This window comes from Dunckerocampus dactyliophorus, chromosome 15 (genome assembly GCF_027744805.1).
Source record: "Dunckerocampus dactyliophorus isolate RoL2022-P2 chromosome 15, RoL_Ddac_1.1, whole genome shotgun sequence".
In the NCBI taxonomy this organism is placed as follows: Eukaryota; Metazoa; Chordata; class Actinopteri; order Syngnathiformes; family Syngnathidae; genus Dunckerocampus; species Dunckerocampus dactyliophorus.
The window spans coordinates 11,275,072-11,296,928 of NC_072833.1; the positions used below are offsets into that span (position 1 = coordinate 11,275,072).

Sequence of the window (21,857 nt, forward strand, 5' to 3'; positions counted from 1 at the left end):
TGAAACGGGTGCAGCAGGAGTGCCTAAAAGATGCAATGGATGCTAAAGCACCACACATACGGCTAACAAGGGTACATTCTGTAGGGGCCATGAAGTGGAAACCTCATCTACACACAAAAATACCACCTGGGGAATAATTATTAAGTGCCTTTACTGATCAATAGGGGTATTTTGGACATGTTTAAGGACAAAGACATGACATTACAACCAAGACAGCACAAGACATAACCTTCATGTGTGCAGTATCGTGACTCTGCAAGTCGTAGTGTGGTAGTTGTTGACACACAAGCATCTTTTCTGATAAAACAGGGGTGCAAAAACTTAAAACGCAGGGGTACAAGTAATTCACCCCTTAAGTTCTAGCCACACAAAACCGATCCATTGGTGCACTTTGGACAATTAAAGGACAAAACCATGACATCACAAGTAAAACAGCATAACAGATAAAGTAGTGTTGTGCAGTATAGGACGTCTGCAAGTGGTCGTGCGATTGTTTTTTTCTGTAAAAGTGTCTTTACCCTGGAATAGGAGTGCATTTCTCTGGCCTAAACGGTACAATGGACAGTCATGCGAACCGTTGGACCCAAATGTGCATTTTGTGGGGGCAATGTGTTTTACTTCAAATTTACTGATTTACTTCAAATTCAAGTGGAAAGGGTTTCAAAAGCACAATATTTCGAGGAACACGTTTTACTGCAACATGTACTAGGTGACCACCACACAGGGATATGTACTGGAGTCCCATTTATGTCCCTTTACTGAGCCATAAGTGTATTTTGGACAATTCTAGGCCAAAAACTTGACATTACAAGTATGATAGCACAACAAATAAACTCATTTGTGCAGTATAGTCGATCTGCAAGGCATAAGTGCGATAGTGGTTGACGTACAAGCATCTTTTCAAGGCACTTTTTGTCGGGAAAATGTGTTCGGGTTAAGGTTAAATTTTAAGTGTAAATTGTGCGCATTTTACCCAAAAATATACAATCTACACAGTGAAATACACCATAGGGAATAATTATTGGTGCACATTTATGTCCCTTTACTGATCCATGTATCTTATTTTGAGACAGTTTAAGGACAATGGACACACCAAGTACCACACAACTGGACTCAAAGGTGCCTTTTGTAGGGACAATGTCTTTCGCTCTGCTTAAAATCAAACTGAAAGGGTGCCAAAGCACAATATGAAATGGCTCAAGCAATTGACTGCGAAATGTGCAGTACTACTACATAAGTACCCTATAAGGATGATTATTGGAGTCATTTTACTCTCTAATTTGTGACAGTTTAAGGACAATGGACACACCACGTACCACGCAATGACACTCTAAGGTACATTTTGTAAGGACAATGTGTTTTGCTGTGGTTGAAATTAAAGTGGAAAAAGGTGGAAAAGTACAATATTTAAAGCTACAATCAGTTTACTGCCGAGTGTACTCATTAAATACCTTGTAGATACAATTATTGGACCTGTTGTTCAAGGTTAAAAAGAGGTAAAAGTGCATAGTTATGCACTTTTTGGCCATGCATGCGCAATGAGGCGTCCTTACCTCTCGTTGAGTGAATTCCAGTAGATGGGCTCCATGCTGCTGGCCGTGGTTCCCAGTAAATCCAGTACCAACACCAGCAGGATCCACAATCCATTCCCACTCCATGGACACGCCATGTCGCGCCACATTCACTCAACTTCAGAACCAGAACACAACAAGACAAAGCAGCCAAGCTGGGCTCCGCCAGAAGCAGTCGAGGAAAGGTCCAAAACCAGGAGGTCAGAGATCAGGTGCAAGATGCATTCAGGTGCGAACACAGTACGGAGTTCAGTGTCCACGCTGGATTATTTTGGTCCGCATCCCATGACTTCCACCCTAATGAGCCATTAGAGGTCCTTTTGCAGAGAAAAGGGTGCTGGTCCAGGACTTTAAATAGAACTCCAGTGAATCTTGTCAAAAGAACCACAAGCCAGCAGAGACCCCGTCTTGCAACCCAAACAACGCTCCCTTGTTGCTTGTGCACCCTCTCCCATTACCTTCTTGCCTCACGCAACGCACCATAAAACAAATATAAATACTGTCGTTTTTTAAAGGCTGAAGCGTGGAGTCCACATGTTCATGCTCGCCCCGTCTACTTGTGCACAATCCTTTCAATAACTGACTCAGGACAGCTTTTAAATCCACAAATCCTCAATTGTGTTGGGAATTACACGAAAAAGCAGTAGATCCAAGAGTCTATGTCTTTAAGAGTTAGCAAACAAAGGATCCGGTATAAAAAAAAATAACTTGCAAAAGTGATATTTGATTACAAATAATAATAAAAATAACAGACGAGCGTAGGTCCAATGTGTGATCCCGTCACAACTCACTCCCACCGGTCCGACCTGCTCGGAGGCTCGCTGCACACTGGAAGATCCACTGGATCACCAGAAGCAACCAGGGAGGGAGGACTGAGGAGAGTGGAGACAAATCCCCATTCTTTGACTGGCAGGCAGGGTGCGTAAACGCAGCACAATGCCTTCAAGCTTTTAAAAAAGGGAAAAAAGGGAAAAAAGGGGGGTGGGGAGTAATAAAGTGCTTCTATGAGCTCCTGATTCGGACCTTTATTCTCCCTCTTGTAAATTAAAAAAAAAAAACCCACACCGAAGAACATTTAGACCAGGGTGGATGGGCAAGAGCGCCCAGTGTGCATTTAAGTGGTATTGCAAGTAAAGAATCTCATCAAAACATATTTATCAATGCTTGACGATTCATCAGGAAGTGCATCAGCATCTCATTGTCGTCTAAAAGACAAAGAAAGGCGAAGAAAAGCAAGAAGGAGGGAACAAAATGCAAAAAGGTCCTACAAGGGCTTTAGGATGAACTCACTTGAGGGTTCAAAATGGCACTAGGGCAAATCCGGAGCTCGACTGCCATCATGTGGACACACTTGTGCACTGCATGCCAAAGCAGGTTGGCCCACACTTAAAACATCAAGTTAACCCTGAGTTTATAGAACAATACAACCACATTCAAAATAAAGACAAATTCTGCTAATTAATAAGCAAATATTGATGCTAACAAAATATATTTGGCACGTTTAAATAAATCTATTATATATCATTAAAAATTATACATATATATATATATATATATATATATATATATATATATGTATATACATTCAATACATTTTATATAAGCACTATAAACATATAACAAAATAAATTTATAGTCTACCTACGTTAATGTAATAGAAACACTTTGTGCTATCACGCCAAGTGTTAACATGCTAGCATAGTATCATTTTTAGCCATTTTCATTCGTGTTAACATTGGCAGACAAAGACGCACTATCATGCTAGTTTACTTGCTAATTGCTAACATGCTAACATTATAGTAACATTTGAGCTATTTTCATGAGTAGAAACTTATATAAACACTTAGTTATTAGGCGTTAGCATGTTAGTGAAATGTACGTTGGTGAAACCTCACTCCCTCGGCCTCAAGAGCTGCGCTGACGCTTCATCGACAGTCTGGGCTTCTGGCCGAGAAGTCAGCTCTCTCGTGTCCCATTATGAAGGTCCTGTGCTCGTGCCTCGGCGTGGGCAGTGTGAAGCATGCTAAAAATAACAGGGGAGCAATTTTGGATATTTTCAAGTATGAACATATGCAGACACTTAGCGCTACCGCGCTGTTCATTGATGCTTTGCAATTTGCAATTGTTTGCTCCACTTTTTTTTCCCCCCTCGTCGTCCTAAATCCTCATATTCATTCTGCATTTCGACACTCGCGCCTTTCCTGCTCATTTCTGGTTTTCCCTTCATCTCTCCCTTCATTCTGCTTGATTTCATTGATTTTAAGTGTGTGTGTGTGTGTGTGTGTGTGTGTGTGTGTACTACATAATGCTTATAACTGCAGCATCATTGCAGTGGAGGCCTCATTTAGTAGGCCAACCTTCAACTCTCCTCCATGACTGCATCCTCTGCCTCCCTCGTGGCTGGCAGACCACACACACACACACACACACACCAATCAGTAATGGCCCCCGGTGACTATCATGCACAACAATATGGATGCTGCAACACAAAGGGATCAAAGAGTGAAACAAACACCACAATGGGAATGAAACTCACACTGGGATTAATGCACATGGGTGTGTGTTGTGTGATGACGCTCACGCACAGGGCCAGACTGATGCTGAAGGATAAAGATGTGCAGCTGAGATCTATCAGCAATGAGGCGGATGAGAAGGATGCTGTGCTCCGACACCAACTCACATCCACACACACGGGGATGTCAGGGGGGATTAAAGGAGGAGAGGTGAGGAGTGGTTGCAACTTGTGATGTGCAGATCACACGCCGGTGTGTCACTGCGTTAGCGTCAGTAAACAGCCTGTACCTGACACTGACACACACACACACAAACACACATTTAGTATGCTAACCAATACAACAACACAATCTAATGACATGCAATACAAAAGCTGCCTTCATACAGTCTGGAAAGTACGGTAAGGATGATTCTGACAAAGGTGACGGACCAGTCCAGATTTACAACAGAGGAGCTGGTTAACAATGTGAAAGGAGTTGGGAGCACAGTCACCAAGAAAAACACGCTTTGTAGTCATGAATTGAGATACGAGAGTGCCCGCAAGGTCCCCCTGCTCAAGAAGACACATGTCCACGCCCGTCTGAAGTTTGACAATCAACACCTGGATGATTCAGACAAGGTTTGGGAGAATGTTGATGTGGGCACATAAGACCAAAATTGAGCTCTTTGGCATCAATGTGATGTGTTCGGAGGCAGAGAAGTGGTAAATGTGATCCTTTACCATCAAACATGAAGGCGGAAACATTCTGTCTGAGGTCTGTTCCTCTGCTGAGGGTACGAAAAGACGTCAGTCGCCACATTAAGGCGCTGATGATTGGAGCCATGTGGTGTCGAATCTTGGATAAGAACCCCCTGGCCTCAGCCAGAAGACTGAAGATGGGTCGTGGGATGGGTCTTTCCAGCATGACAAAAATCCTTGTAAATTTACAAAATGAGAAGGAAGTCAAACACTTCTTTTACTAAATAAAACTACAAGTGAATGGTTGGTGTGGCCAACTACAATGTATCCTCCTTGACATATTTGGATTTTCCTATGTAAGTTTGGAAGGCACAATGTTGTTGGTCGGCAGCCACCGAGGGTAACATGCAAAACAATTTCATTAATCACCTTTAAAAAATAATAATAATAAAAATACACAAAACCAATCCAATGTCAGTCAAGACATGCAAAGTAGAAAATACTTCAAAACACCAACCTAGAGCTTATCTTTGTTATACATATCAATATAAATGTGTTATAAGTGTAAACGAGAGCATTAACACAGTGTAGTAGTACAGTCTTCCCTCGCTACATGGGGGGTCACTTTTCACGGATTCGCTCTTTCACTGATTTTTTAAAGTGCAATTTCCCCCCTTTTTTTAACAGAGTAGGAACACGCATTGTGTTCTGCATCCTTGTGGGTATTAGAACGATCTATCGATGCTCTGTTGAATGTGTCTGTTATTGTATTTCCTACTGCTACCAGTAGAGGGTGTTGGATACTCTTAGTTGAAGAGTGTCCAGTTAGTCTCAGTAAATATAGAGCCACAGTCATGATTGGCTAAGGGAGAATCCGCCCATGGTTCTGATTGACAATGGTGTACAGCCAATCAATCTCCTTCGTGCAGGACTGTCTGTTTCCTGTCGTATGATCGCTCGCTGCTCGAGATCATACATGCATCATACATACATGAAGGCAGAAGTTACACGGCTGTAGGGGGCCCATGCTGTAAACAAATCTTCGGTTCATGTAGGACGAAGAGGAGTAATATGTTTTAAGAAGGATGCAAAAACGCCACAGCCTAACGGCGCCAGGACAAGACACGATCAGAGAAGCGAGTCACTTAATTTCTTTCTTGTGTCCAATCTCATAAGTTGATCATAAAAATTCTAACGAAAAGTGTTTAAACAAGAGAGAAATGTGATAAAATGTTCATGCCTGTCTGAGAAAAGTCCTGAAAACATGTATGGAAAACATAAATAATAATTGTAAAAAAATATATAGTTGGCTACTTTGTGGATTTCACTTATTGCGGGCTATTTTGGGAACCTACCTCCCCCACCCCAATAAACGAGGGAACACTGTATTATGCCTCGTGACATTTAATGATTGTTCTTTTCTCCATTGCAACTTTGTTTTGCATTAGCCCACAGGACAAAAACAAATGAGTTGCGGCCTGCAAAATGGTCCCCAGGCCGGATTTTGGACACTTGAGCTCACCCTTACAGGCATACAGGAAGCTCATATTAACATTCTTTAAAGTGAAAAAAAACTAATTTGAGTATGTCATGTTGAAAAGTACAGTACAGTGTTCCCTTACTATCACGGTTCACCTTTTGCTGAATTTTTTTGGTGCTTCTTTTATGACAGCGTATGGATAGTGTTACAGGCCGCGCTCTCTTCCCTCTCTCGTCTGTCTGCACCGCTCATTGTTTTCTGCGTCCTGATTGGCTGTAGACCATTGTCAATCAATCTCCTTCCGTGCCGCCCTGCCATGTCTTCTGTGTCATCGCCTGCTTGCTAGCTTGTAAATGAAGCTTCAGTTCCAAGGAGGACTGAAACAGGATACAGCAATATGTTTTAACAAGGATACAAAACCACTACAGTACAGCGGAACTGCGCCAGGACGAAAAGGCACGGTCACAGGAGTAAAATAAGCGTGGGCGACTTAATAATTTCTTGTGTCGTACCTGTAGGTTGATCATTAAAATTCAAACCAAGGGTTGAACTTCTTTGAGAGTGTTTAAACAAGAGAGAAATGATATTGGCTGTCTAAGAAAAGTGTATGGTGAGGGGTTTTACAGCGTTAAAACATATAATCATTGAAAAAAAAATGAAGTCGGCTACTTTGTGGATTTCACTTATTGAACCTATCCCCGCAATAAACGAGGGAACACTGTACACTGCAATAATGTCCACTATCTTTAAGGCAAATATATATATATATATATATATATATATATATATATATATATATATATATATATTTGAAATATCTGTACATATTTGTATATAAAAAAACAAACTGCTTTTACTTTTGCCACACTGGCATGACATATTGGAAACAGTTGCATGCTATCAAATACAAGAGCCGTGTTTATTGTTTATTTGTAAAACTCTGCATTATCTTACCAAGGGAGAGTTTGTGGTGCATATTGAAGACCAGTCACTGCTCATGAAAACGTGGGATTTTTCCAAGTACGATTTACAACAAGAGTGGCTTTGCAACCGTGACGACAAAAATTAACTACAACACAACGCAAGCAACCGTGGATCTTTTATTACGCTTTTATTTCATTTTTGCCTCCTTTTTTTTATGTCCTCCCTGTTGTCTTTGTACCATCTATCCCCTCCTGAGGTGGAGACGGTCGCTAAGCAACAGGCGCCGCAGAGCAGTGCAGCTCTGCATCTAGCTCAGTGTTACATCCTCCCGCCCCATCACAGTCGCTTTCCCTACATCGCTGTGGCTCCCGGGTATCTGCTTTCGAATAGCAAAGGTGGACAGACATCTTCAATACAGAGGAACACCAAGCTTGTTAAGAAATGTGCCTTTTTAATTGCTTAGGAGAGCGGTCACAGCGCCCCGCTGTGGCACACTTTAAGACATCATCAGTGGCCAAAGAAACCGATATAACTTCATCAAAAACTTTACGCCATGTCCACATGATATACATACAAGTGTATTTATTGTAATTATTCATTTACATTTATTGCTTTCATAACTTTATATCAAGTCAAGCCCCTTATCTTTATCTGTTAATGTGCAAGAACTAACCTTCTTCAGGCTTCCGATTGGCTAAAATGCCTTTACAAATAGGGGCTATAATTAGGGCTGTCAAAAATGGCGGTCACGTTAAATGTTTTTGTGTAATTAACGTATGCGTACCAGAGCAAGTACGCCTCTCTGTTATGACGGCAGACAGAGGCACAGTAGAGCGTCCCCACACAGTCACAGAGTCTGACGCTCTTTTATAACTTCATTCTGACCTGAACACATCAAGAGCAGTACAATTCCAACACTATATACACTGTATGTATTTCCAACTCACATGCGTATCTCGTCCGTCCATCCTGGGAACGACACTTCCTCATTCTAGTTACAAGATTGCGAGACACATTCAGGGACACTCCGAATATCACAAAGAACAGCTTTATATTTTTGTGTGTAAATAAACAGGCAGATAGAGAAAAACATGAAGTGGATATTCTTATCATTCACTTCCTAACTCTTAATTCGGATGTACAATTTTCTACATTTAAGTACGCTGGAAAATAGACTGAAAACAAGTAATTCTACCTTAAATTACGTGATGTCTTTGAACACAACCCCTCATTGCTCATAATAACACGTTTTAAAGTGTGATTCAAATGTTCTGCTACTATTAAAGCGACGAGTGTTAGACAAACAGATTTTTAGACTTGTGTGGTATCTTTTAGCTTGATTGACATATTCAATTCATTTGGAGTGGTTAATACATACAAAAAATACATATAATACATATATAATATAATACATATAATGCTGTCCTGTCATTTATCTTTGTATTAATTACAGTAAAAATGGGCATATTTTACACATAGCTGCTAATGGTGATTAATCATGATTAATTTAAAAAATGTGATTAATCCGATTACATTTTTTGTTATCATTTGACAGCCCTAGTAATACCACCCACTGTTTGGCATGCACTTGTCAGCCAACGAATGTGTTTTCGTATGCTTATGTTCCTAAATGTGGAGCAGAAAAAGCAAACAACTGCTGTGTATACGCATGTGGACAAAGCCTCGGTGGGCTTGCACATACATTCCTGATCAGAATGTTAAGACCAGCTGAAAAATGACAAGAATTTACATTTTGCACTGTTGGATCTTAAGGAGGTTCAAAGTCGTGCTTCAAAATGCAAAAAGAAGTAATGGGAGAGAGACCAAAAACAAAAATAGAGTAAGTAATTTATTGCAAACAAGCATTACAGTGAAATAAGCTGTTCATCAGCTGATCAAAAGTTTTAAGACCAAAGCCTTTAAAAGCAAAAATCTTGGCAAAAAAGTGCATTTGTCATTTTCTGTTAGGTATTCACACTGTCGCGATCTCTTGATAGCAAAGGCAAAAAAAGCTTTTTGGATTTTTAAGCTGTACGTAGAACCTCCAAAATGTAAATACTTGCAATTTTTCAACTAGTCTTAAAATTTGGATCAGAACTACATGTAGTGACACTGCAATGCACCCAAACTTTCAAGCTTTCCTTAAAAAAATAGAGGATTTTTTTAAAGGTTCACTTACGGTTAGAATGTCCGGAAACGCAGACACAACTAACATGATGTGCATTTGAGTACAAAATAGACTTTTGGCGTATAACATACAAAACAAAAAACTTGCATAAAAATATAACCTTTCTCCCATAAATGTCTTTATGTGCATCCTTACTTTATTGGCACAGAAAGTTGTGCACAAGGCTTCTTAATAGTTCACCTTTAGCCGCCTCAGGCATCCGTTACCGTCGCATTCTGTTCCTGCTCCTCTAAGGCAGGGCTGCATGGTCCGGCCCACCACAGGCGCAGCCCGTTGTCTTGGCGGCTTGCCTGTGGTGAGGTGGCAGTGGAGATGGCGGTGTCACCATCCTCGCTGTCAGAGGACGATTCAGTCTCGCCGTCGCTGGGCCAAGGGAACTGACGCTGGCCGCTGGACGTGGCGAGGAGTGGCAAGAAGGGATGGATGCTAGACAGGAGGCAAGAGGAGTGCTGACATTGTCTTGAATGTACTTGTGTTCTCCTCGTGATTCAATACCTGATGCCATTGGTGCAGTCCCAATGGGCCTGGAACCTGAGCTGGGGCTGCAGTAGCTCCTCACTTCCACTGGGCTGCATCACAGTGATGTCCCACACTGATAACATTCCTTCCGTGTCCCCGCTCAGCAGGTACCTGCCCGACCTGAGACAACATTTAATAAATATGGAAGGAGCCTGAGGACGGCGCCACCGGGCAGAGTCAAGGTTGGCAAAATTACACTTACGGGTCAAGGTCAAAATAGATGCGCTGATTGGTGGCCACGTTCCGCTTGAAGGAGAACACCACTTGACCAGGCTCTCGAAGGTCCCAGCACAGAATTTCTGGATCCTGTCAGAGTTAGCATTAGCATAAATGCTCCAATTAACTGCCAAATCTCTTATAGTCACCGGGTGTATAGTCTACAGAAGCAAATACCTGGATGCGTGTCTAATTAGTGCCGTGTCCAAAATACACTGACAATACACTGTGCCAAAATACGGCAACTGCATTTGAAGTATAATGGGTAGTCAGCATCTAGCCGCTTCATGTAACTCTGCATGCACTTTAAAACGTTACTACTTACCGTACTGTACACTGATCATCAGCTATCATCTATTAATGTTGAATGAGCAAGTTTCTCCTTACTGCTATTACAACATTGGTCCTGTTGCTGCTGTGTTGTGCAACGTTAATAAATGACTAAGTGGTCAAAGAGAGCATTGTTTTCGCTTCCACTTTGTCATGTACTCCAAATTATTAAAGTTAAAAAAATGTTTACTTGTTATGTATACACAGATATACACACACACACACACACACACATACTGTATGGCGACGTATCTCGCACATGACAGGGAGCTAGTGGATGGACTGAAACTTCAAACTGCGACAGTCAACACTGTGTTCTTGAAAACATCGTTAGTTTGCACTGCAGTAACACATGTCACCTTCCATGGAAACATAATGTAAAAAAACAGTTCCCCAAAGTGATAGTGATTAGTAAAAAAAAGATCAGACATCCTTAAGCTAACACATATCCTGAACATTACACCACATTTCTGATTTTTAATCAGTGTAATTTTTGTTGTATTATGAATTTTGCTGAAAAAACTGGAGAAAAAAACGCACAATGTACAGGTTTTCACTGCTGTGCTGTGCGGGGATTGTAAAACCAATATCAATGAAATATTCAAGATTAAATGCACTTTATGCACAAAATAATCATCAAACTTACTTATTTGTTCATATGATGTACACAGAGCAATGTGCACAGAGCTGTCTCCTTGCTGCTCCATACTCATTGCACCGCGAGGCGTTCAGGCGTACTCGTAATTGAGAGTGTTAGGCGCTAAATTGTTCTCAATTTTTATTTGCATACCCCCATGACAATTGATGTACCTCACTTTGGGAACCTAGGCTTTACTCTATTCAATTTTAGTTTCATTGTGTGCGGACTACGCTGATTACGTCTGTGACGCGTACAAGTTTTGTCGGATTTTGGTCAACGTACATGTTATGGATGCAGCAAAATGTACAATGAGGTGTTATACTTTGGAAATCACAGCACCTGAAGCTTAGGTTCCACCGTTTTGTATTATTTATTTCATCGTCTTTGTGACACACTTTGTCACATTGTGATGCGCAAACGGGCTGAAATTGACAACAGATTGTGTTTTACACATAACGGACACCAAAAAAAATATCTGACACCGTTTCCCCTGTTGATTCAATTTGTTTGCAGTATATTTTCATTTGCTTTTAGCTGCAAATCACTGTACAGTAGTCTGTGCTTCATGCTTCTTGAAGTGACGGCACCCTGTTCAGGAGACTGACCCTTTTGCACGTGGGTACAGGTAGTCCCAGAAAACCTGGGGCCCTGGTACAATATTCCAATCCCCCCCAGCCCCCCAAGTTCTATCCTACAGTGTGTGTTAATGGGCTACATGATAGTCAAAATAATAAAAACACCACAACAAACTACTTCCACATCAAACACAGTATAAAAATGTGGTTAAGGTCAATGTAAAGGGAGCATGATTATCTTTGTGTTGCAGAGTTGGCATCGTGTGCATACGTACCTTGCGCCCGCCCGTGTACAGGTAGTTGCCATCGGGCGAGAAGAGCAGGTGGGTGAGCCCCCCATGGTGGCGGGTGGGCAACAGGGCCAGCAGGGTGCCGTCCTGGCACGAGTAGAGGCCAGCACAGCGAGAGTATGAGCCGCAGGCGTAGAGTGATTGGCAGGGGCTGAAGGCGATGCAGGAAATAATGCCGTTCTGGCCGCTCTGCTTCTTAACTGCAGAGAGAGCAACATTTCACACACCATGCAGAAGTTTGTTTCTATTTAGCAATTAGCCCTATGCTAACTTCCCTTTGCATGTTCCTTGGCAGAGAAGCCGAGGTTTGTGTAGTCATTAGTCAACAGAGCCAAAATCAGGAAGAGTGACAGGGGCGAGCCAATCAAAACAATCAGGCCGTAACCAAAGAGATCTGCATCACGATAGTGAAAAACTAAGCCCTCAAAGCTGTTTGAAATGCATGAAAGACCATTTAAGTGTCCATTTGTGTTGTGCGTAACTTAAACCAAACAAAAACAAGCTAGTTCTTCTTGGCCCGCTCAAGGAGACGCTTTCAAGATGATTCTCGTCACAGTTGTCTTGTTTACTCTGCACCATTTATGCCTCTGAACGCAGCATGCCGACGCTGCTTCTTCCTCAATCCTCTCAAGAGTCCTTGAACAACACCAAGCTGATACAGCACGCAAAATTTCAAGTTCATTGTCTGATTTGTAGTGTTTTAACATCCTCTGGTGCAAAGCTTTGGATTGCTGCAGAAAAATAGACACATTGCCAGACCTCTGCCAAGGCCATACAAACAACACCCAGCAGCTTAATGCCAAGATGACGGCCGGTGGCTGACCTATGGTGGGCCGCTCCTCACAGTCTCGCCCTGGTCGGTCCGTGTAGAAGACGCGAACAGCTTTGTCAAAGCCGCAGTAGAGCTGCGAGCCGTCCGGGGTGAAGCAGAGCGAGTGGGCGGCCGTCAGCTCGTCCAGGTGGTTGTAGGGCCGGAAGCTGGCTCGCACCTCCCCGTAGAAGGCATCCCAGATGTGGACTGGGTTGTCACGGCTACTGCTAGCCAGACTGTGGATGTCAGATATGTTTAATTGTCAATAGATGTTCAAGTACACTAAATATTATTTACATCCTTATTTTGCTTATAATTCATTTATAGGGGTACAACAGTAGATGCATTCGTAATCTGATTTTTGGGGTTTTCGGTAGAGAGGCATACCGATTACACATTAAGTGGGGGACAGGAAGTATAACTGTTCATAGTCACACATCTAATCGGTAAACAAATACTCTGCAACCAAGCCTTAGTGCCACGAAAAAGTGTCCTGTTTGGGAACGCTTGGCGTGTGCCACCCACCATTGTTCAGTAGAGATGGGGAAAAAGGAGGCTACAAGCTGGAACTATTAATGCCGCACTTCAGCCAATCATGAACTTTCATTTACTAAAAAGATAAAATAATCACTCACACTGTTCAGATTCTTACTGTTCAAACGTCTCTCTTCCAAACTGGCATTTTGGATTCCTACAGCAGCCGGTTTAGGCAGAAAACTAATTGGAACTGTATTCAGTTGGTTGCTGCTCAACACGACCTTACTAAAATCAAAACATTCCAACATTTCTATTGATCAAAAACAAATACATTAATGTGTCATGCCCGCCCCTAAAACTATGTAAGAAGCTCCTATTCATGTACTGTATTCATCATGGACAGGCTCCTATCCACCTGAATGTAACACTGCAAATCCCCAGTCAACCTCGCCTGTTTAATTGTAATTATGCGGTGCCAAACATCACTGACGCTCAATAAGAGTGAAGAAAATTAGATGCGATGCCACTGCAGCTTTCTGCAGCTTTATTCCAGAGCCGGAAAGCAGCCAATTATAATCACTGGAATGCTGCTACCGTTCGCCTGGAGCGATGCCTGGAACCTGGTCGGAAACCACTGAGCCGTAATAGAGGCCTGAATCTCCTCTACATTAGTAACAAACTGAAGCCAGCGGAGGAGCAAATAAAAAAAAAAAAAAAGGGGGGGGGGGGGGGTGTCCAGCAAAAACAGATTAAAAGCTGTGCGACCACCTGGGGGCGCCCCACTGGAGCTACTCTGCTGAGAAGACACACACACACAATCATGGATAAAATGATTAGACCACCCTTGTTTCTTCAGTTTATTGATCCATTTTAATGCCTGGTACAACTAAAGGTACATTTGTTTGGACAAATATGATGATGATAACAAATATAGCTCATAAGAGTTTCATTTAAGAGCTGATATCTAGCAACTTCCATGGTTTTCTTGATAACCAAAATCACTTAAGTTCTTACATGAATAGCTATAGCATTGTACTGCCACAAAATGTAACTCTTATGAGCTATTTTTGTTGTATTTGTCCAAACAAAGGCACCTTTAGTTGTATCAGGCATTAAAATTAACAAGAAACTGAAGAAACAAGGGTGGTGTAATATATTTTCCCATGACTGTAAATACACATAACATACATTTATATACACATAAATATAAATACATGCAGTGTTCCCTCACTTGATCACGGTTCCCCTTTCCCCTTTTTTAATTATTAATATTACAGGCGGAGCCTGGCCCTTTAAGAAGAATAGCATTGTGGGAAGTTGAGTTTCTATCTCTTCCCTCTCTCTCTGTCTGCACCGCCCATTGTTTTGTGTACCTTGATTGGCTGTAGACCATTGTCAATCAATCTCCTTCATGCTGTCCTGCCATGTCTCCTGTGTCATCGCTAGCTTGCTAGCTTGTAAATGAATCTGCGGTTCGTCTGCAGCAATATGTTTTAATCAGGATACAAAAACGCTACAGTACAACAGAACGGCGCCAGGAAGAAAAGGCACGGTCACAGAAGTGAAATATGTGTGAGTGACTTAATCATGTCTTGTGTTGATCATTAAAATTCAAACGGAGGTTTGAACTTTTGAGAGTCTTTAAACAAGAAATGAAAGTTTATAAGTGTCATGTGAGGGGTTTTACAGCCTTAAAACATATATAATTGTAAAAAAAAAAAAAAAACGAAGTTGGCTACTTCGCTGGTTTCACTTATTGTGTTATTGCAGACTATTTTTGGAACCTATCCCATGCGATAAACAAGGGAACACTGTACACACCCACATACACAGTGATGTGAAAAAGTGTTTGCTCCTTCTGATTTCTTTTTTGCATGTTTGTCACACTTAAATGTTTCAGATCAAACAAATTAAAATATTAGTCAGTGACAACACAACCGAACACAAAATTCAGTTTTTAAATGAAACTTATTATTGAGAGAGAGAAAAAAATCCAAACCTACATGGCCCTGTGTGAAAAAGTGATAGTCCGCTAAACCTGATAACTGGTTGGGCCACCTTTAGCAGCAACAACTGCAATCAAGAGTCCCTTAAAGCGCCGTGGAGGAATTTTGTCCCGCTCATCTTTGCACAATTGTTGTAATTCTGCCACATTGGAGGGTTTTCAAACATGAACCAACTTTTTAAGGTCACGCCACATCTACTCAATAGGACTCAGGGCAGGACTTTGACGAGGCCACTCCAAAATCTTCATTTTATTTTTCTTGAGGTGGGGGTGGAATTGCTGGTGTGTTTTGGATCATTGTTCTGCTGCAGAACCCAAGTTGGTTTCAGCTAGAGGTCACCAACAGATGGCCGTACATTCTCCTTCAGGATTTTTTGGTAGACAGCAAAATTCATGGTTCCATTTATCACAGCAAGTCTTCCAGCTAAACAGACCCAGACCACCACACTACCACCACATGTTCTTTTTCTTAAATGCGGTGTTACTTTTATGTCACATGTAATGGGCCATGTAGGTTGGACTTTTTTTCTCCCTTAAACATAAAAAGTTTCATTCAAAAACTGCATTTTACGTTCAGTTGTGTTGTCATTGACTAATATTTACATTTCTTTGACGTTTTGAAACACTTAAGTCTGACAAACATGCAAAAAAAGAAACACTTTTTTACACCATTGTATAACTTTTGAAAAGAAATTAAGTTGAAGCACGGCGAGGCCCTCAAGGTTCTGTCAGTACAGTCGGACCGCCATTAGCGAGCTGACTCATGTCGAAAAAGCACAGTCGGAGGGGAGGCGGACAAAACAAAGGCCACTGCTTTAATGCGCCTAATGACCTCTAAGAGCTTCCCTCCACACAAAAGCATGGTCTGTGTCTCAACATAAGAGAGCTAAAGCCAGACAAAGCACTCACAAGCACGAGTCGGGGTCCATCGAGTTCATTTTGGGGTACCAGCAGTAGTCGTAGATGGTGTCTCCTTCAGCCATCCTCAGCACTGGACTCTGTTACATGACAGAACAATTTTCACTTTGAATTGACAGTCAGGAGGGTTCTTTTATTGTGCTGTGTGGTACAGGACTGCACCGCATTACATCTGGGAGCTGTTCTTAATATTTTGGTTAGCCTCATTTGCTACAAGAGGGTCCAAATGTTACTAGAATAACAAAGCAGCCAACTACAATGATTTGTTTCCCACTGCAACAGTTTGCAAAATCCACAATGGCCTGATGGGGGCGCCAGAGGAATTACAAAGGCCCAAGAAAGCGTTTACAGTTACACTTTTTATTTGCATATTGTTTTAGAAATGGCTCTTTAAACATGCTTATGGGTTTCACAACAAAAGATTTTATGTTTCCTTACATGGACTTTATGTTTTTGTGTTGATCAAGTACAGTGGAAAATTTAAAGTATTCGATCCCTTGCTGATTTTGTAAACTTACTCCTGACAAAGGATTTGAACAGTTCGGAATTTTTAAAGGTAGCTTTACAAAATGTAAAAACAAAATCCTGCGAAAAAAACAAAGTAATGTGTATTTGACTGAAAGATAAAATATAATTACAAATAAGTATTTGACCCCATCAGCAATCTGACCCTCTCATGCCATTTGTGTGACCATGAAACACACAAATTAGCCTTGTCCCTTTAGGAAAACACTCTGGACCTTAACTCATGATAAAAGACAACTGTGACAGAAACAGGCTCTTCAATTCAAACCCTTCCACCACCATGGGAAAGACCAAAGAGCTGTTAAATGACCTCAAGGACAAGATTGTAGACTAAAATGGACTACAAGACCATCAAGGAGAAACTTGGTGAGATAGATTGGTGCAATCATTCATAAATCGCTACAATTACATGCATCTCAATAAATTTTAGTATCGTGCAAAATTTATTTGAATTTAGACGTTCAACTTAGTAGGCGTGTCGCAAGATTAAAACGTGAGGAGATTTCCCGTTTGGAGAAAAGCTGTCTTGTGAGAACAGGGCAGCCAGAAGCCAAATCAGACTGAACTCTCGCATCACTACTATGAATGATACAATAATATCGAAGTTGCACTGTGTGAGGCATTATTGGAACCGCACATGAAGTGCTTTATGCACACCTTGCAAGCCAACCTACCTCGGTGTTACCAGCATCAGCAACAGCATGTGGCTGTTTTTTCCCACCGGAGTTGAATAGCTGCCACCATCTCAATGTCCAAGCAGAAGCTGTAGTAATTCTACATTTGATTAAAGTTACTTAAGATTTGTCACATCAAATCACATAGATGTTCGGGGGCCTCTCTGCACCCTACGTTTGCTACATATGGCTGAGTGCCAACTTCATAACACACCTCGTATGTAGAGGAGATCCGAGTTGCCAATTTAGTGACATGGTCGCGATATTTAGCGAGTAGGGGTGCGCATTAAAAGTGAAAGACAGGAAGCGTTCGGTAATTAAATACAAGCGGTCACCAAAGGTGAAGTATCCACCACGCAGGCGGTGTGTGTGGCTCTCTACCTCTGTACCACCATGCAATGTGGGTCTGAAAGCTGCATAAACGCCTCCACAATGGACAGCCCTGACGTAAATAGACAAAGACAAGTAGATAAGACAAAAACAATGAGCTGGCATTGTTCAACTACAAGTTGGAACTATTAATGCTGACACCCCTATTGAAAAGCCAGCCCTTCAAGAAATGCTGCAAACTTTAGATAGTTCGAATTGCCTGTGAAAAACTACCTGTCATAAACACCAATTCCGCAACTTTACATCTTTGGTGAAAGCTGACATATTAAAGGAAATATTGCATTATTATGATTAGGCATGGGCCGGTATGAGATTCTGATGGTATGATAACAAAAATATCACGGTTTCATGGTATCACAATGGCAGCTCTAAAAATTTATTATTTTCTTAGGTCTTTATTGAAAAGAAGAAAAAGGTTTTCTGTTGAATAGTCATTTTTAAGCAATATAATAGAACATAATGGAAGTGGAACATATGTATTTAAAAGAAATGAACAATTATTTCTAAATAAATAATAAAATGCAGTTCTTAATGCAGTCCACTGCAACTCATGTCACAAGACCACATAAATATTTTCTTTGTAAAAAAAAAAAAAAAAAAAAAGCAAAATGCAAATAAATGCAATCACTGGCTCAAAAAGGTCACAGCATGAATTGAAAAAAACATGTTTATGTTGTTATTTCTTAGTGTGGTGAATGTGCAGATCACACCTTGTCCATAAGTGTTTTGGAGTTGTTGGATTATGTATTTGCTGAGTTTTGATAGACTTGCTTGCATCACCAAGTTTCAATTCCATTTCCGAGTCATGTGATTTTTGTTAGCAAACTGTTGCTAAGTGGTTGTTGCTTGTTGTTCAGTGGCGAGTAAACACTTCATGCTACTGATCCTCGACTCCTGTGTCGTTCTGAATCACATCTCCATATTTGGTGACCCTCGAAGTGAGTAATATGTCGACCGACAACGGCTGTACTGGTGGGATGATGACACGTGTACCTTCATCAAGTTCTGCCAGCTTGTGCTACTGCGCCTGAGTACCCAAGGAAACTTGTTGTAAATGGAGTAAATATTGTAAATGTCGAAAATGTACCGGTACTTAAATTGTGTTATGTGATTACACATTAGATCGATAGCTGCAAAGCCAGGTGACAAATACACACTAAATATTAATTCTCACGTGGCGGCTAACGCCGGTGCTATCTATGCCACGACGGTTAAGTTGCAGCATAAATAGTTGCCCGTTTGGTAACACAGCTCATGCCCCTGGTTTCAGCACATTGAAGCCCAGGTCCAACTGCGAGGAAAAACACAGGACATGACAAAGCATTTCTACATAGTGGCCATGCTGGACCTCCACTTTCTCTCATACTGCAGATGGACAATTATTGCAGTTTTGAAACCACGACTTTTTCATCCCGTGGTATACCTTGAAACTAGCCCATGCCTCATCATTATTATTATTATTATTATTATTATTATTATTATTATTATTATTATTATTATTATTGTTGTTTTTGGGACAATAAACATTTCAAAACCCACCTGCATTGTTTTGTGACTTTGATAGATAAAAACGTTTGTTTGTCTAGTCATATTTTTTCATTATACTTTTCCTAAAATTAATAATCTTGTCCTCGAGGACCCAATCTCGTGTATCGTCTTGTCTCGTGGGTTGGCCGTCTCGTGACATCCATATAATTTTGACTAAAAGACCAATTAAAGGCTCAGGGAGTTTTTGCAGTTCATTTGCTGATAAGAGCGTTAACCCGTAGTTTACAACACAGAACTTTTTGACAATTAACATATTTATGAGATACTGAATTACCTTTTTTTAAATGGCTAGCGGCTATAATCATCAAAATGATCAAGAAATACATTGAAATAGTTCACTCTGTATGTAGTGAATCTGTACAATACATGACTTTCACTTTTATAATTGAACTACTGAACTAAATTAACTTAAATAAACTCATACTAAACTTAAATAAACTAAGATATTCTAATTTACTGATATTCACCTGTATGTGCTGGACTAGCTGGTGTATAAAAACAGGCTAGGAAAGTTAAAAAACACTCACCATCTCGGCCAGCACGTCCCAGTTGTACGTATAAGTCTCTGGAGGGAGGTTGTACACGCGGAGCACATTGTCTGCACTGTTGCTTAGGATGCAGGAACCATCCGGAGCCCTTGAGGGAGCAAGCGACATGGAAAAGGATCACGGAGACATTGAGCAGATAACAGCATGTTGTCTGTAATGCATATAACTCATATTTACATAGTTATTACCATTTGCAACCTTTGAGGTAATTCTCTGGGAAGTTGGAGTATTCACTCCAGGAGCTAGTCAGCACCTGGGGGTTCTGGGAGAAGTCTAAGGCAAGGCTGTAGGCAAGGAAGCAACTTCAGAGAGACACTAATCGATTTACAATTGTAATTCCAATTCCTCCACTTACTGTTGCGCTTTATTTGTATCATTACGGTTCTCCTCCTCGTTCTCCTCTTCTGGTTGCATCTCTCCTTCCTCTGAAGGAGCATCATGGCCTCCGTTGCCATTTTGATGACGGCACTGCTGCATCTGGGTGCTCCCAGTCGCAGTCTTTACCTCCACGCTTACTCCATCATCGACATGAAGGGGCGGCTCTAAGGAGCATGATTTCAGGCGAGGATCAAAAACACAAACAATTTACTGAGAAATTGACAGCATTGGATGATATCTTATCTTTCAAACTGCAAATATGCACCCTTTTGGTATTGAACCACACAGAATATGACCTGATTGGACGCTACGTAAGTGCTATTACCTTCCAATAAGCCATGGATTGCAGAAAGTACTTTACGTTGGTCATCCTGCTCCGTGTTTGCTTGTTCTGGTGCATCTCCATAGATCTCAGGAGGGTCGAGGGTCCTATCCTGCAATTGTTCCTCATCACACAGCCGGGCACGTTTGGCGGGAGTGAGGGCTCCTTCGTCAACCTCTTGTCGAGGAGGTTCACTCGTCACTTCCATCCCTCCTTCATCACTACTGGCACCAGTGTCAGCCATGTTTTTGTTTCTCAGGGTAGGCTGCGAGGTGCGCTACCTTGTGGTGAGCAGTCAGCGAAGTGCAGTGTGACTTTCTAAATATGCTGGAGGGCGAGGACATCACAGCACCCACACTGCCTGCAAACAAGGAGGACAAAGAGTGGGTCCTACAGCAGTGTTACAGCTTGCACAATCAACAAACAATGCAAATGCATCCTGTTTAAGCAGTGAGCCAACAAACACCACCTGTAGCTATGCAAGCGCCGTCCCCTACGTTAGTTTTGTTAAAAATGTAATGTGTGGCAGTTTGCTCTCAAGTTTGTTATATTGTGCAGAAGCACAATAAAAAGAGCACTCTTTTGTGCAAATAACAGTGTACCTCATGTTAGCATTAGCATATGCTAACAGTCTGTACCTATCGGAGTTGTAGCTGTCCCAGCCCGGCTTTAGTTTCACGAACGGTGGTTTAAATTTCAGGTGAAGGAGAGGTTTCGGCTACAGTGGCTGAGCTGGTTCGGTGAACGGTACACCATTTTCACTTCGAAACCTTGGTAGTTTCTTTCGAGAGAAGACCAAAATATCGTAGGCGGCCATGTGTGTTACGTAAAACTCGCGAGATTAGTTTGGTGGTACCGCAGACACAGACAGACGCCGCGTGGAGTGGGTTTGTCCATTGCTCCGATACGTCAATGTCGTCGCCATATTGGATGTGTTATGGATTCGCTGTAAATGAATACAAGTAAATGTACTTACTTTCATGAAAAAAGGGGGCAGAGATAATAAGACTTGTCTTCTTTCTGCTCCCTTTCATTCTGGTTTGAAGAGTGTTTGTGTTTATGTCATATTGTTTGTTTTCTTCTCTCTTGAAATAAATGAATAAATGAAATAAATGTTTCAACAATCAACAACAATCATAAATCGCCTTTATACAAACAAATTTAACTTAATTCCTCTCGTTTATACATTCACACACCCACTAATATACTTGGGAAACAGTTAGGCACCAAAAACAATGTATTTGATCTTCTCAAATTTTGGTGCCTGTTTCCCAAGTATAAAAAAGTGAATGTATAAACGAGAAGAATTTAATTTTTTTTGTAGGAAGGCGCTTT

At 41.3% G+C, this 21,857-nt stretch overlaps 2 protein-coding genes across 2 annotated transcripts in view; both read right to left on the reverse strand.

The window, feature by feature from the left end:
• The window catches only part of efnb3b (ephrin-B3b), a 69,932-nt gene extending 67,380 nt beyond the window's left edge, over positions 1-2,552 (reverse strand). The window contains exon 1 of the mRNA XM_054800403.1: positions 1,554-2,552. Coding sequence (XP_054656378.1) covers positions 1,554-1,681 — 128 coding nt within the window. The 5' untranslated portion in view covers positions 1,682-2,552. The remainder of the gene's footprint in view (positions 1-1,553) is intronic.
• A 4,639-nt stretch (positions 2,553-7,191) lies between these two features.
• wrap53 (WD repeat containing, antisense to TP53) lies at positions 7,192-21,345 on the reverse strand. The gene is made up of 11 exons (XM_054752515.1): positions 21,161-21,345; positions 20,526-20,883; positions 20,178-20,364; positions 20,011-20,106; positions 19,802-19,910; positions 16,129-16,217; positions 12,750-12,973; positions 11,912-12,126; positions 10,078-10,181; positions 9,852-9,995; positions 7,192-9,782 (listed from the first exon to the last, which is right to left on the reverse strand). Exons 2-11 carry the CDS (start codon positions 20,764-20,766, stop codon positions 9,548-9,550), a joined length of 1,644 nt encoding a protein of 547 aa, XP_054608490.1. The 5' UTR covers positions 20,767-20,883; positions 21,161-21,345; the 3' UTR covers positions 7,192-9,547.
• Positions 21,346-21,857: the final 512 nt, after the last annotated feature.